The 12,742-nt window shown below is 39.2% G+C and overlaps 2 protein-coding genes across 16 annotated transcripts in view; one reads left to right on the forward strand and one right to left on the reverse strand.

Annotated features, from left to right (window-relative positions):
- The window catches only part of ZNF169 (zinc finger protein 169), a 69,962-nt gene extending 57,290 nt beyond the window's left edge, over positions 1 to 12,672 (forward strand). For all 3 annotated transcript variants that reach the window (XR_014247186.1, XR_014247187.1, XM_082401074.1), the window contains 2 exons: positions 9,171 to 9,375; positions 9,987 to 12,672. Coding sequence is in view for 1 of the 3 variants with exons in the window: in XM_082401074.1 (XP_082257200.1) it covers positions 9,171 to 9,175 (5 nt within the window). In the remaining 2 variants the exon portion in view is untranslated. The remainder of the gene's footprint in view (positions 1 to 9,170; positions 9,376 to 9,986) is intronic.
- Positions 1 to 12,742, reverse strand: part of LOC309632966 (uncharacterized protein) — an 86,284-nt gene that overhangs the window by 14,370 nt on the left and 59,172 nt on the right. Inside the window, exons 3-5 of one of the 13 annotated variants that reach the window (XR_014247211.1) lie at positions 8,623 to 8,832; positions 5,437 to 5,526; positions 1,880 to 2,000 (exon numbers count right to left, since the gene is read on the reverse strand). The exons of 1 other annotated variant lie outside the window; for it this stretch is intronic. The gene's annotated coding sequence lies outside the window, so the exon portion shown is untranslated. 11 more of the 13 variants (XR_014247212.1, XR_014247213.1, XR_014247215.1 and 8 more) reach the window with 11 other exon arrangements.

The following is a 12,742-nucleotide window of genomic DNA, read 5'->3' on the forward strand; positions in this document are numbered from 1 at the left end:
CTTGTGTATTTAGTGGTGAAAAATGGACATATGCATGTGATAAAATTGCATGAGGTAAATATACACATGCACACACAAATTCATATATGTGAAACTTGGAAACCTGAATATGATTAATGGATTGTATCAATGTGAATATTTTTGTTAAATACTTGTACTATAGTTTTGCAACATGTTGCCACTGGAGAACACCATGAAGGGTACACAGGATCTCTATTTTATTTCTTACAATTGTATGAAATATGTATAAATGTAAAACTAAAGTTTTATTTTTAAAAGAGAACCAAGGTAAATTTTAAGCCATAAAAACTCTGTAGAGACTCCTGCTCTAATCTTGCATATACTACATCCCATTAGGGTTAGAGAAGAATTTTTAGGACACATTTTAGGCCTTTTTTCTTTTATGAATTTTACAGTATTTGAGTTAGTTGGAACTCACGTATTCCTGCTACGTTGTAGGAATGCACGATGGAATAGAGTAATCAGAAAGAAAGAGGGCTTCCCTGGTGGCGCAGTGGTTGAGAATCTGCCTGCTAATGCAGGGGACATGGGTTCGAGCCCTGGTCTGGGAAGATCCCACATGCCGCGGAGCAACTAGGCCCGTGAGCCACAACTGCTGAGCCTGCGTGTCTGGAGCCTGTGCTCCGCAACAAGAAAGGCCACGATAGTGAGAGGCCCGCGCACCGCAATGAAGAGTGGCCCCCGCTTGCCGCAACTGGAGAGAGCCCTAGCACAGAAACGAAGACCCAACGTAGCAATCAATCAATCAATCAATCAATCAATCTTTAAAAAAAAAATAAAATAAAATAAAATAAAATAAAACTTACCTACCTTTAAAAAAAAAAAAAAGAAAGAAAGAAAAGATTCTTCCTGTCTCCCAATGCACAGGCCTTTCTCCTCACCACTAATGGTTAATTTTACGTGTCATCTAGGCTGGCGCACAGTGCCCAGATATGTGATTAAACACTCTGGATGTTTCTGTGAAGGTATGTTTTGTAGGAGATTAACATTTCAATTGTTGGACTTTGAGGAAAGCAGTTTACCCTCTAGGATATGGGTGGGCTTCATCAAATCAGTTGAAGGCATAATAGAACAAAGACTCATCTTCCCCAAGCAACAAGGAATTTTGCCAGAAGTCTGCCTTTGGACTCAAACCACAACTCTTTCCTGAGTTTCCAGGCTTGCTGGCCTCTCCCGTCAGATTTTGGTTTCACCATGCCTCCAAAATCGAGTGAAGTTCCTTAAAATGAATCAATTCTTCTCTATATACACATCCTGTTGGTTGCATTTCTCTGGAGAACACTGACTACTACGCTTTATATTTCTATCCTTTCCCTCTTTTTCCCCTCCTTTCTCTTATGGAAGCCCTCATTACTTTATCTCCCTCTGCATATGAATGCACTATGGCCTGCTTTGGCTTCAAGGTAATATTCTAGGGCCTTATGAGTTTGCTGCTTCTCTCTCTCTCTCCCCCGCTCTCCTCCCTTACCTTCTTTAGTCCCATGTTCTTTTATTTGTGGGAAAGAGCAGGAAAAGAAATGGGTGGTGGTGGTGAGATTTTTGTTAGGTTTATGAATTATCCTTAAGGGAAATTTCAAGGATGTAGAGAGATGATAACAAATGAAATTCTCTCTCCACAAATGAGCTGTCTCCACAATCTATGGGCTACTGATTGTAATCTTATAGCTGGTATGGTTGTGCAAATCTAAGGAGTGTTTGAAGTTAGGATAGGAGCATATAGAATTCAGCTAGCAGGAAGCAGACAGGTCATCACCCTGAGAGATTCTGAAGACACATGGAGACCCTTTGTAACTAAACAGTTGTGTGCCAGAATGTTCTAACCATTGCCCCCTGCCCCAGCAGGTGGTGGCTTACTTACCATTTCACGACAACATACATCAGTTGCCTTTCTTGAACATGGGTATGAGAGGACCCTCCAATAAACTTCAGTTAATTTGATGTTTTCCATCATTTTGACATTATGTCTCCTGTTCTTCATCCTGCAAAACTAAGCCAATAGTAGTATATCGCTGAAATTGTACTTCATAGTTTGGGAACACAGCCGTTACAAAGTAGAATATAATAAAACCTAAAAAAAAAGAAAAAAGCCTGAGGAGTATGGTTATAGGAGGATTCAAAGCACAAAAGGACTCTTGGAAATTGAAAGTATTCTTGTAAGTCAGGCAAAATTAAGCTTGTTTTTCCTGAGTATACAAAAGCCAACAATATTTATTTATTTCTTCATATGATGAACAGCTAGTGTACATAAAGTCATAGTTTTCATGTCCCCCCTTTTTCCATATTTAAACTTTTTTTCTTCTTAGCATCGTCATTACAGTGTATGTATGTATGTAGACATTCGATAATCATGCATATAGTGTAGGATAATTAAAGCTTTAATTTTCAATCGTGAAAAAAATTACATAATTACAAAATTATCTTATATTAAGATAATGTAAATTCTACCTTGATACTGTAAATTTCAGAATTTAAGCCTTTAAAGATTAAAGATTATGCATATAGGGGTTGGCATGTGCCTGCCTGTGGGTCCAGTCTGGCCCACTACCTGTTTTTGTAAATACAGTTTTGTTCTTACAGGGTCTCACCTGTTTGTTTGTTGTCTATGGCTGCTTTCATACTACAACACCAGAGTTGATTATTTGCAGCAGAAATGGTATAGTCTTTAAAGGCTAAAATATTTACTGTGTGGTCTTCTACATTTGCTGACCCCTGATATTTGTAGGAAAGAATAGAAGTAAAATTATTGCATGGTAAATAAGTATGTTTGTTTATTCAATTTTAAAATTCTGATTTCCATAGGAAACTTTAGCCAAAACATGTTCATTAGTGATTTTCAAGGTTTCAGTAAAAGATCTTGCATGTTAAATTCAAAAAAATTTTTAAAGACCAATGTGTCAATCTTGATGTTAAAATCTTCAAGGAACACATTTTTAAAATTTACATAGACTTTCTGTAAAGTAGCTCTATAGGTTCAGATGATATGTTGCACTGTCTACAAATCACTAAACCACTGGTTTTCTGACTAGTTTGAATGCATGTTTATATTTTTATCTTAAATTTATTTTTTTGTTTTATTTGACCAAAACAACATACATAGGAAATTGAAGATATTTCAATTAATTAGGCTTTTTGTGAGAAACTATGACAGATTTATATAAAGTATATTATGCTAACATTACTTGTATATTGTGATAAAATCGTGGAGACAATATATTATGAAAGTTGTCTAATATTAAAAATGTCTTCCCTTTTACATTTATGGACCAAGTCTTAAAATTCTTTAAATTGTTTTAAAGCAGTAAATGCATAGCATTCTTTCTTCTGTTGTAATTCACTGTCTATGGTCATTCATTTAACTCACTGCTATACTTTTATTCCTCAGAACTGCAGATGCAGAAGGAAAAATTTGTTTAAGGAGCCATTAGACATGGATTTTCTTCTTTTTCCTTTGGAACATTTGAGTTCATGTATAATTATTGAAGTACTTATTGGTCTGAAAAATCAATTGGCACAAGAGCAGCTGTAGATTATAAAAGAATTTACCAACTGATTAATTCTTCTCTATGTCCTGAAAATTTTTATGATTAACTGAAAAGCATTACTATAGTAACATTTTATTTTTTATTTTTCCTTTTATTGAGGAATTCTGGGTGTTCAAAACCATGTTAAGGTTTAGGGTTTCCCAAAGTGGACTTTGTAATTCTTAATCACTTTTATTTATTTATTTATTTATTTATTTAATAGCAACAGCATGGTTTTATTTTTTATTTATTTTTAAATTTATTTATTTATTTTTGGCTGTGTTGGGTGTTTATTCCTGTGCATGGGCTTTCTCTAGTTGCGGTGAGTGGGGGCTACTCTTTTTTGCAGTGCATGGGCGTCTCATTGCAGTGGCTTGTCTTGCTGAGGAGCACGGTCTCTAGGTGCGCAGGCTTCAGCAGTTGTAGCATGCAGGCTCAGTAGTTGTGGCACATGGGCTTAGTTGCTCCACAGCATGTGGGATCTTCCTGGACCAGGGCTCGAACCCGTGTCCCCTGCATTGGCAGGTGGATTCTTAACCACTGCATCACCAGGTAAGTCCCCTTAAGCACGCTTAGTTAAAATTTGCCACATTACTAGATAGGCACAAAAATTATGATGAATGAACAGTCTTATTAGAGGCTATGGCTCCCATAAGGGCAGCGTTAACTGTATTTAAATCATTCACCATATTTTATACAGAAGATACTGAACGGCACGCCTGTAATGATGTGCCGTTTACCACTGGCCTTAGACTTCATGCCTAGCCGGGGGTATAAACAGGCCAAGGAGAAGGCAGTGGCTGCTTTTCTCTCCCCGTCACAGACGAATCACAGACAAGTAGACAGTAGTGCAATACTGAAAGCTCAGCTGTCAGAACTTTAGAATTACAACAAAGTATTTCTTGGAAACTGCAGGCCAGAAATGTACATACCTGCCACGAGTTTTGAAAATGTGGACAGCCTAGCTTAACAAAATAAACTGACGGATAGTTCAATGAGTTGAACTAGAGACCAACCATGGTGGGACCCCTGACTGAAAGGATGTTCACTTTCACAGTGAAAGTCCAGCAGGGTCAGCACTTGTGAGTGATTATCAAGGCCATTTTACAGGAGCTTCTAGGTCTAGCAACACACACACACGCACACACAGAACAAACTAAATTTAGTGAATAGTTTGCTGAGGGGCTTTTAAGTGTTAGGAAGGGGTTTCATGGTAGCTATTCTTGTTAGTATTGAAAGCTAACTCTTAGACCAGATGGAATGAGTAATTTTCTGTAAAAGGGTCAGGTCGTAAATATTTTAGTCTTTGTAGCCTTTATGTTCTGTGTTGCAACTACTCACCTTTGTTGTTGTATGTGAAAGCTGCCATAGACACAACATGAAGACAGAGTGTGGCTGTGGTCTAATAGACCTTTATTTACAAAACACCTGGTTGGCTGTAGTTTGCTGCCCAGTGTTATAGACGGTTCATAAAATACATCTCATTTTTGATTGATGAAGAAAGAATCAGGTAGGTCTGGAAAGGCCTGGTATACTGAGTTTAAGGTTCATGGTATTTTTCATCAGCTTCAGGTGGACAGAAGCAAGGAAATGGAAGAAGGCATACAAATTTGACATCTGCTAGAACTATTTTAGGTGGAAATTTTTCCATTTACAACAGTTAAAAAAAAACACTGTGAAAAGCAGGTCTTGTATTGATTGGGGTCACCAGGAACCAAAATCCTTTAAGGGGTTGCAGGCCTAGACTATGTCTTTGTGTTTTACGGCCAAGTCCACACATCGTGATAGAGAATCCAGCGCATAATCCTCTAGGAAATACTTGTCTAAGATAGGGGAAACACCTTCCAATTCATTTCCCACATGGATCTCTCTCCACTTCTTTCGACAGCTATACCTCATTCACTCAAATGTTGAGAACCCCATGGTATTCAGCCTCTTGGGAGACATGGGAGGAGTCAGTGTCTGTTTGTTCTGGACTCTGGTTCTGTGGGAAGGGAGAGCAATATTATAATGGCCTTCATTCTCAAGTCCTCCATTCTTCCTAAGTCCTCCAACAGCTGAACGAGAGCCCCGAGCCACACACTCAGCTTCCCACAATGCCAGTGAAGGGCATCCACCCACGCCCCCCAAGTCCTGCAAGCCTTGGCCCCATCCTGTTCGCTATGCTTATGTGCCAGTGATCCAGCCCCAGGATTCAGGACCTTCAGCCACACCCTCCCTCGTCCTCTAGTCATGGACTGAAGATCTGGAGCACCCAGCTTTATATCCATCCAGGGCACTGTCTCTTTAGCCCTGCTCCCTCACTCTAATCCCCAGTGCCCCAATGTCCCAAATCTTGACAATGCTTCGCCCAGGACAGGCCATATCCCTTTGCCTCAGGCACTGAGTGATCATGCAGGGTCGATCTCCCTAGGCCCGAAGGCTTTGTTGGCTCAGGGGGATTTCCATGGAAAAAAGGAAAGAGTTTTCAGTTTTAGGAAATTAGAAAATCTTGAGTGGATAGATGGAAGAAGAATAGACAGGTCACTGGCTCCAACAGCTCGACTGGCAGTGTCTAGACCTTGAGATGACCCTGGGTCAGCTTTGGTGGGGATAGCTTGGGACTACCTGGAGATGGGGACCAGGGCCTTATAATTACCATGTTTCCAATAAAGCCTCTTGGCCTTAGCTGCATCTCCCAGAGCCAGAGCTAAAGCCACAGGGAAGTTGTGCATGTGCACACATGCATGTGTGTACTAGTGTGTGTGGGGTGTGTTGTGTTCTGGGGTCAAAACAGAGCAAATGGCACCTCCTTATTCTAAGTAACTATGGTGCTGATTCTCTTCCATATGGAAACAAACGAACAAAAACCCAGTCAACTACTTTTTTCAAATGGTAGAAAGAAAGGAAAAAATTGTTTTCTACTAAGTCCACACAATCTCTTAGAGGCAGTGTAAGGCCTGGCCTATGGTTGGGCCCAGCCAAGCACAGGTAAAGGGTCTGTCTTTTCAGCCTACTTTGGAAGCTTCTGGGTTTCCTCACCAAGCCACTGTTTATTCCTTCCTGGGCCTCCCAGGAGGGTGGGGGTTTGGAATCAGCACTCATCCTTCCCTGTATCCCTGTTCCATCCCAGAAGGAACCAGACTGAAGTGTGCAAAGGCCTCTCAGAAGAAATGGTCCAGGAGGACAAGAGGTGGCACAAAGGGACATGTGGCTCCAGGATATAGGGTTTCCCACATAGGGTGTTATATGAGTCTTTGGAAAAAGAATTGGGTACTCATTTATGCTTTTAGACCATGAATCTCTTACTCCAATGGCTGCAGGGGCTGGACCTTTCCTGTTCATGAGAGGCCCAGGTCCACAGTGGGGACTGAGAACGGGGAGCTTAGGCTAACTTTGAGATAGTGCTTGCCCCTTGGCCCTACCCCTAAAGTTCTTTGAGCTCCACTGGTTTTTGTCCTTCCTTTTAAATCTCTGTAGTGGAGGCTTTTGGAGGCCGGTAGGTGCCTTCACTGGGGTGGGGCACCTCTTCCCTGGTGGCTGTGAGTGTCGGTACTAATGGTTCACAGCTGCCGCCTTCTCAGGGAATTGCCCCTAACTAGGCACATACTGCCTCACTCAGTAACTCACCCGTCTGTGGTATCAGCCAGAAACTAGTGACTGGTGGTGCAGGTGAGGGTGTCAAATACAGCCCTCTTGTCTCCAGGGGGACCAACTCTGTTTGCCATTCATGTTCCAGAGGTCCCTTGGGGACCAAGCTGATGTTACTTTCCAGATCACATCTTTGCTTTGTTTTTTCCCCCTGCCCTATCCTGTCTTCCCCACTCCCCTGTTTATGAGAGCATTCTCTCAATCATTGTCCCATGTGTCCCGATTGAAGTTTTGCTTCTGGTGAGCCTGACCAATGCAGTTGGTCCTGGCAGTAGTCCTAAGAAGCAGATGAGATTGTAGAGATGAATCACCTTTTAGCTAGAGTCAAGGATGACCCCACGTGTAGTGTTAGATGGAGTATTCCTAATCCCTGGTATGCTTCAGCAGTGACTGCTGATGAGGAAGTGGAGGCACCGGACAGTGCAACCACTAGCATTGCAGAAGTCCTGAAAAAATAGTAACCAAGAACTATGGCATTAGGCAGCTGTAGCTTAGTGCCACTGCTGCTGTAGAGGAGATGGTGAATCCCAATCTCCCTTACAGGAGAATTCAGAGTGTGTGGTCTCTGTAGCAGCATGGGGTAAACTTTTCTCCCTCACAAGGCTCTCAGCATCCTCACATCAAGCCAGATGTGACCTCAGTTAAACTCATTAAACTCATGTTGCAGATCCCAGTTGTGTTTCTGGTGCATCCCACATGTAACAGTCATCAACTGTTTTTTTCTAAACATTTTTAAGCCTGTTAAGATTTTGCATTTATCAGCTGGCCTCTATGATTCATTCCCTCTTCCCTTAACTGAATTGCCTTGAGGTAATTATGAACAGTCCCAGGTGTTCGCTTAAGAATGGCTGGGTGTTCTCTTCTTATACCCTGTAAATATGGGTAGTAGCCACTCTGTAATCTTTTCAGTTTGGGGAAGAGAAGTGCTATAGGGTAGGTTTGGAGATCATGGAATTTGAAGCCAGATAACCAGGGTTCAAATCCTAGTTTATATGTGTGATCTTAGGAACAAGGTAGTTAACCTCTATGGGCCTCCATTTAGAAATCTGTCAATAGGGGAAGGATGTTGCAGATAATGGCACCCATCTCACAGGGCTGTTGTGAGGATTAAATATGTTAATAAATGTAAAGTGCTTACAACAGTGTTTAGCATGTAGGGAGTATCATATAAATGTTAGCTGTTATTATTTCAACTCACAGAACTCCAAATCATGACTCTTCGATTCAATATACATTACAGCCTGCAGTTAGAGAATGTTCTCTTAGCAAAGCTATATTTCATTCTTCCATCTCTTAAGCAGAATGGTTGGCTAAAATCTGAAATCACCCCTGCCTTTGAGGACTGCATAGAAAGTAGCAAAAGATAACACACCCAAGTTAAAATTCTAGATTTTTTTTCTTTTATCATTTCTCCTTACCTTATATTTTGTGTCCCAGGATAAGTACGTACCTGTTGATCACACATTTTCATCACCTTGTAATAAAGATGTCTAATTTTCTTGCCTGGAAGAACTGAATATTCTCTTCTACCCCCATTCAGCCAATTTTAAATATTGGAGTCTGCACCTCGAAATGCCATTTCCAGGTGGGTCATTCTTTACCAAGAATACAGGAAAGTATACAGCAGTGGCTTAAATATATTGCAGTTTATTCTTCTCACCTAATAATAAATCCAGGGTTGGAGAGACAGCTCAATGATGTGATGAAGGACCCAGGTAAGTTTTATCACCCTGCCACATCATCTTTGGAAAGTGTTATTTTGCTTTCAAGTGTGTATGATTGACCTATAAAGGACAACAAAAGTTGGAAGGAGCCATGCTGGATCAGGAAAACAAGTACGTTCTCAGAATCTCTCAGGTGGTATTTCATTGGCAAGTATTGTGTCAAACTGTAACGATTTTGTGGCCAGTGTTCAGAACAGAAACAAAGGGGGGGGGCGGTGTCAAACTCTAAGTAATTAAAGGGAAACACCTGTTCTTCTGTTTCTTTGCATTGTAGCTTAAAGAGGAAGAAGAGACAAGTGCACCCCAATGTTCACAGCAGCCCTATTCACAATAGCCAGGACATAGAAACAACCATCAGCAGAGGAATGGATAAAGATGATATGGTACATATATACAGTGGAATATTAGCCATAAAAAGCAACAAAATTGGGTCATTTGTAGAGATGTGGATGGACCTAGAGACTGTCATACATAGTGAAGTAAGTCAGAAAGAGAAAAACAAATATCATATATTAACGCATATATTTGGAATCTGAAAAAATTGGTATAGACGATCTTATTTACAAAGCAGAAATAGAGGCACAGATGTAGAGAACAGATGCATGGATACCAAGGGGGAAAGGGGGTGTGGGATGAATTGGGAGACTGGGATTGACATATATACACTATTGATACTATGTATAAAATAGATAACTAATGAGAGCCTACTGTATAGCACAGGGAACTCTACTCAGGGCTCTGTGGTGACCTTAATGGGAAGGAAATCCAATAAAGAGGGGATATATGTATATGTATATCTGATTCACTTTCCTGTACAACAGAAACTAACACAACACTGTAAAGCAAATATACTCCAATTAAAAAAAAAAAAAAGACTCCGCATTCCCAATGCAGGGGGACTGGGTTTGAACCCTGATCAGGGAACTAGATTGCACATGCCGCAACAAAGATCCCGCCTGCCACAACTGAGACCTGGCGCAGCCAAATAAATAAATATTAAAAAAAAAATAAAACAGAAAAAAAAGGGGGGAGTGTCAAACTCTAAGTAATTGAAGGGAAACACCTGTCATTCTGTCTCTTTGCATTGTAGCGTAAAGAAAAAGAATGCCTGGAGGAAATACTACTTTTAGCTTCACTGTGGGCCAGCATGGAGTCAATGAGAGATCCCTGATACGAATTTTTGAAGTGTCACAAGAACATTTTCAGTAATGGATAGAACATACAGACGTAAAATCAATAAAGAAACAGCTAACTTTCAACAACATTATAAACCAAATGGACCTAAGAGCCATATATAGGAAATTCCACCCAACAGTTAGATATTATTCTCAACTATACATGGAACTTTCTCCTAGATCACATATTAGGTCACAAAACAAGTCTTAATAAAATTAGCAAGACTGAATTATACTAAGTATTTTTTCTGTCCACCATGGAATGTAAATAAAAAGCAACATAAAAAAAGCTGGAAAATTTACAAATGTGTGGAAATTAAATAATATAATCTTGAGAAAGATTATTTTGTTTCCAAAAATGAAAAGAGAAATTAGAAAATATCTTGAGAAAAATTAAAATGAAAACAGTATACCAAAACATATGGGATACATCAAAAGCAGTTCTACAAGGGAAGTTTATAGTCATAAATCCCTAGATTAAGATAAAAGAAAAATCTCAAATAAACAACCTAACATAATACCTCAAGAAACTAGAAAAAAAGAAGAACAAAGTAAGCCCAAATTTAGCAGAGGGAAGGAAGTAAAGAGCAGAGCAGAAATAAATGAAATACAGACTAGAAAAACAATAGAAAAGATTAATGAAACTAAGAGCTGAGTTTTTTAAAAAGGAAAACAAAGATTGACAAATCTTTAGCTAGTCTAACAGAGAGAGACAGAGAGGAGATCCCAATAAAATCAAACAGGTATGAAAGGAAACATAAAATGGATTCCACAGAGAGAAAAAGGATTATAAGGGACTGTTATGATTAATTGTATGCCATGAAATTGGATAACCTAGAAGAAATGGATAATTCCTAGAAACACACAACCTGCAAAGATTAAGTAAAAAAGAAATAGAAAACCTAAAGAGATCTATAACTAGTAAGGAGATTTAATCAGCAATCAAAAATCTCTCAGCAGAGAAAAGCCCAAGATCAGATGTCTTCACAATGAATTCTGTCATCATTTGAAGAAGATTAATGCCAATCTTTCTGAAACTCTTGCTTACTCCATTTGGGATACTCTAACAAAATACCACTGACTGAGCAGCTTATAAATAATAGCTCACTATTCTGGAGGCCGGAAGTCTGACATTATGGCATCATCACACTTGGATGAGACTATTCTTTCTGACTCATAGTTGGTACCTTCTCCCTGTGTTCTCACATCATGGAAGGGGCTAGAGGTATCTTTGGAGCCTTTTATTAAAAATAAAATAAGGGCACTAATCTCATTTATGAGTGCTCTGCCCTCATGACCTAAGCAACTCCCAAAGGCCCCACCTACTATTACTATCACATCAGGCATTAGGTTTTTAACATATGAAATTTGGAAGGACATATTCAAACCATAGCAAACTCTTGCTAAATACTGAAAAACTGTGAACTCTTCCAAACTAATTTTACAAGGCCAGCATTACCCTGATATCAAAACCAGACAAAGACACTACAAGAAAAGATAAAATATCCCTGATGCACACAGATGTTAAAAACCTCATCAAAATACTAGCAAATCAAATTAAACAGCACATTAAATGGATTATACATATGACCAAGTGGGATTATACATATGACCAAGTGGATTATACATATGACCCTGGGATTCAAGGATGGTTCAACATCCATAAATCAATCAATGTCATGATACATGACATTATCAGAATGAAAAAAACAAAACAAAACCCCCCCACATGATCATCTCAACAGATGCAGAAGAACGATTTGGAAAAAACTCAACATTCTTTCAGATAAAAATCCTCCATAAACTAGGAATAGAAGGAAATGAACATAAAGAAGGCCAAATATGAAAAGGCCACAGCTAATATCAAACTCAATAGTGAAAAAGTGACAGCTTTTCCTTTATGAACAGGAAGGCAAGGCTGTCCAATCTTGCCACTTTTATTCAGCATAGTTCTGGACATCCTAGACAGATAAATTAAGTAAGGAGAAGAAATAAAGGACATTCACATTAGAAAGGAAGAAGTAAAATTATCTTTGTAGATGACACAATTTTATTGGTAGCAAGTCTTACCAACTCCACAGAAAATGAATTCAGTAAAGTGGAAATACATAAAAATCAACATACAGAAGTCAATTACATTTCTACTCACTAACAGTGAAAAATCTGAAAAGTAAATTAAGAAAACAAACCCATTATCAACTTCAATAAAAAGAATACAATACTTAGAAGTAAACTTAACCAGAGGTGAAATACCTGTACACTGAAAAGTATAAAAAAATGATGAGGAAAATTATAGAAGACACTGATAATATGGAAAGACATCCCATGTTCATGATTACTATTTTTAGAATGTACATACTACCATAGTGGTCCACAGATTCAATGAAGTCTCTATTACAATCCCAATGGTGTTCAATACAGAAATAGAAAAAGCAATCCAAAAATTCATAGGGCACCACAAAAGAGCCCAAATAGCCAAAACAATCTTTCTAAGAATAAAGCTCAAGGGATCACAATTCCTGCTTTCAAAGCATATTACTGGGGGGTGAGGGGGGTGGTCAGAGAAGATGGCGGAAGAGTAAGATGCAGAGATCACCTTCCTCCCCACAGATACATCAGAAATAAATCTACACATGTAACTGCTCCTATAGAACACCCACTGAACGCTGGC

Source organism: Balaenoptera borealis (genome assembly GCF_965194805.1).
Source record: "Balaenoptera borealis genome assembly, chromosome: 8".
In the NCBI taxonomy this organism is placed as follows: domain Eukaryota; kingdom Metazoa; phylum Chordata; class Mammalia; order Artiodactyla; family Balaenopteridae; genus Balaenoptera; species Balaenoptera borealis.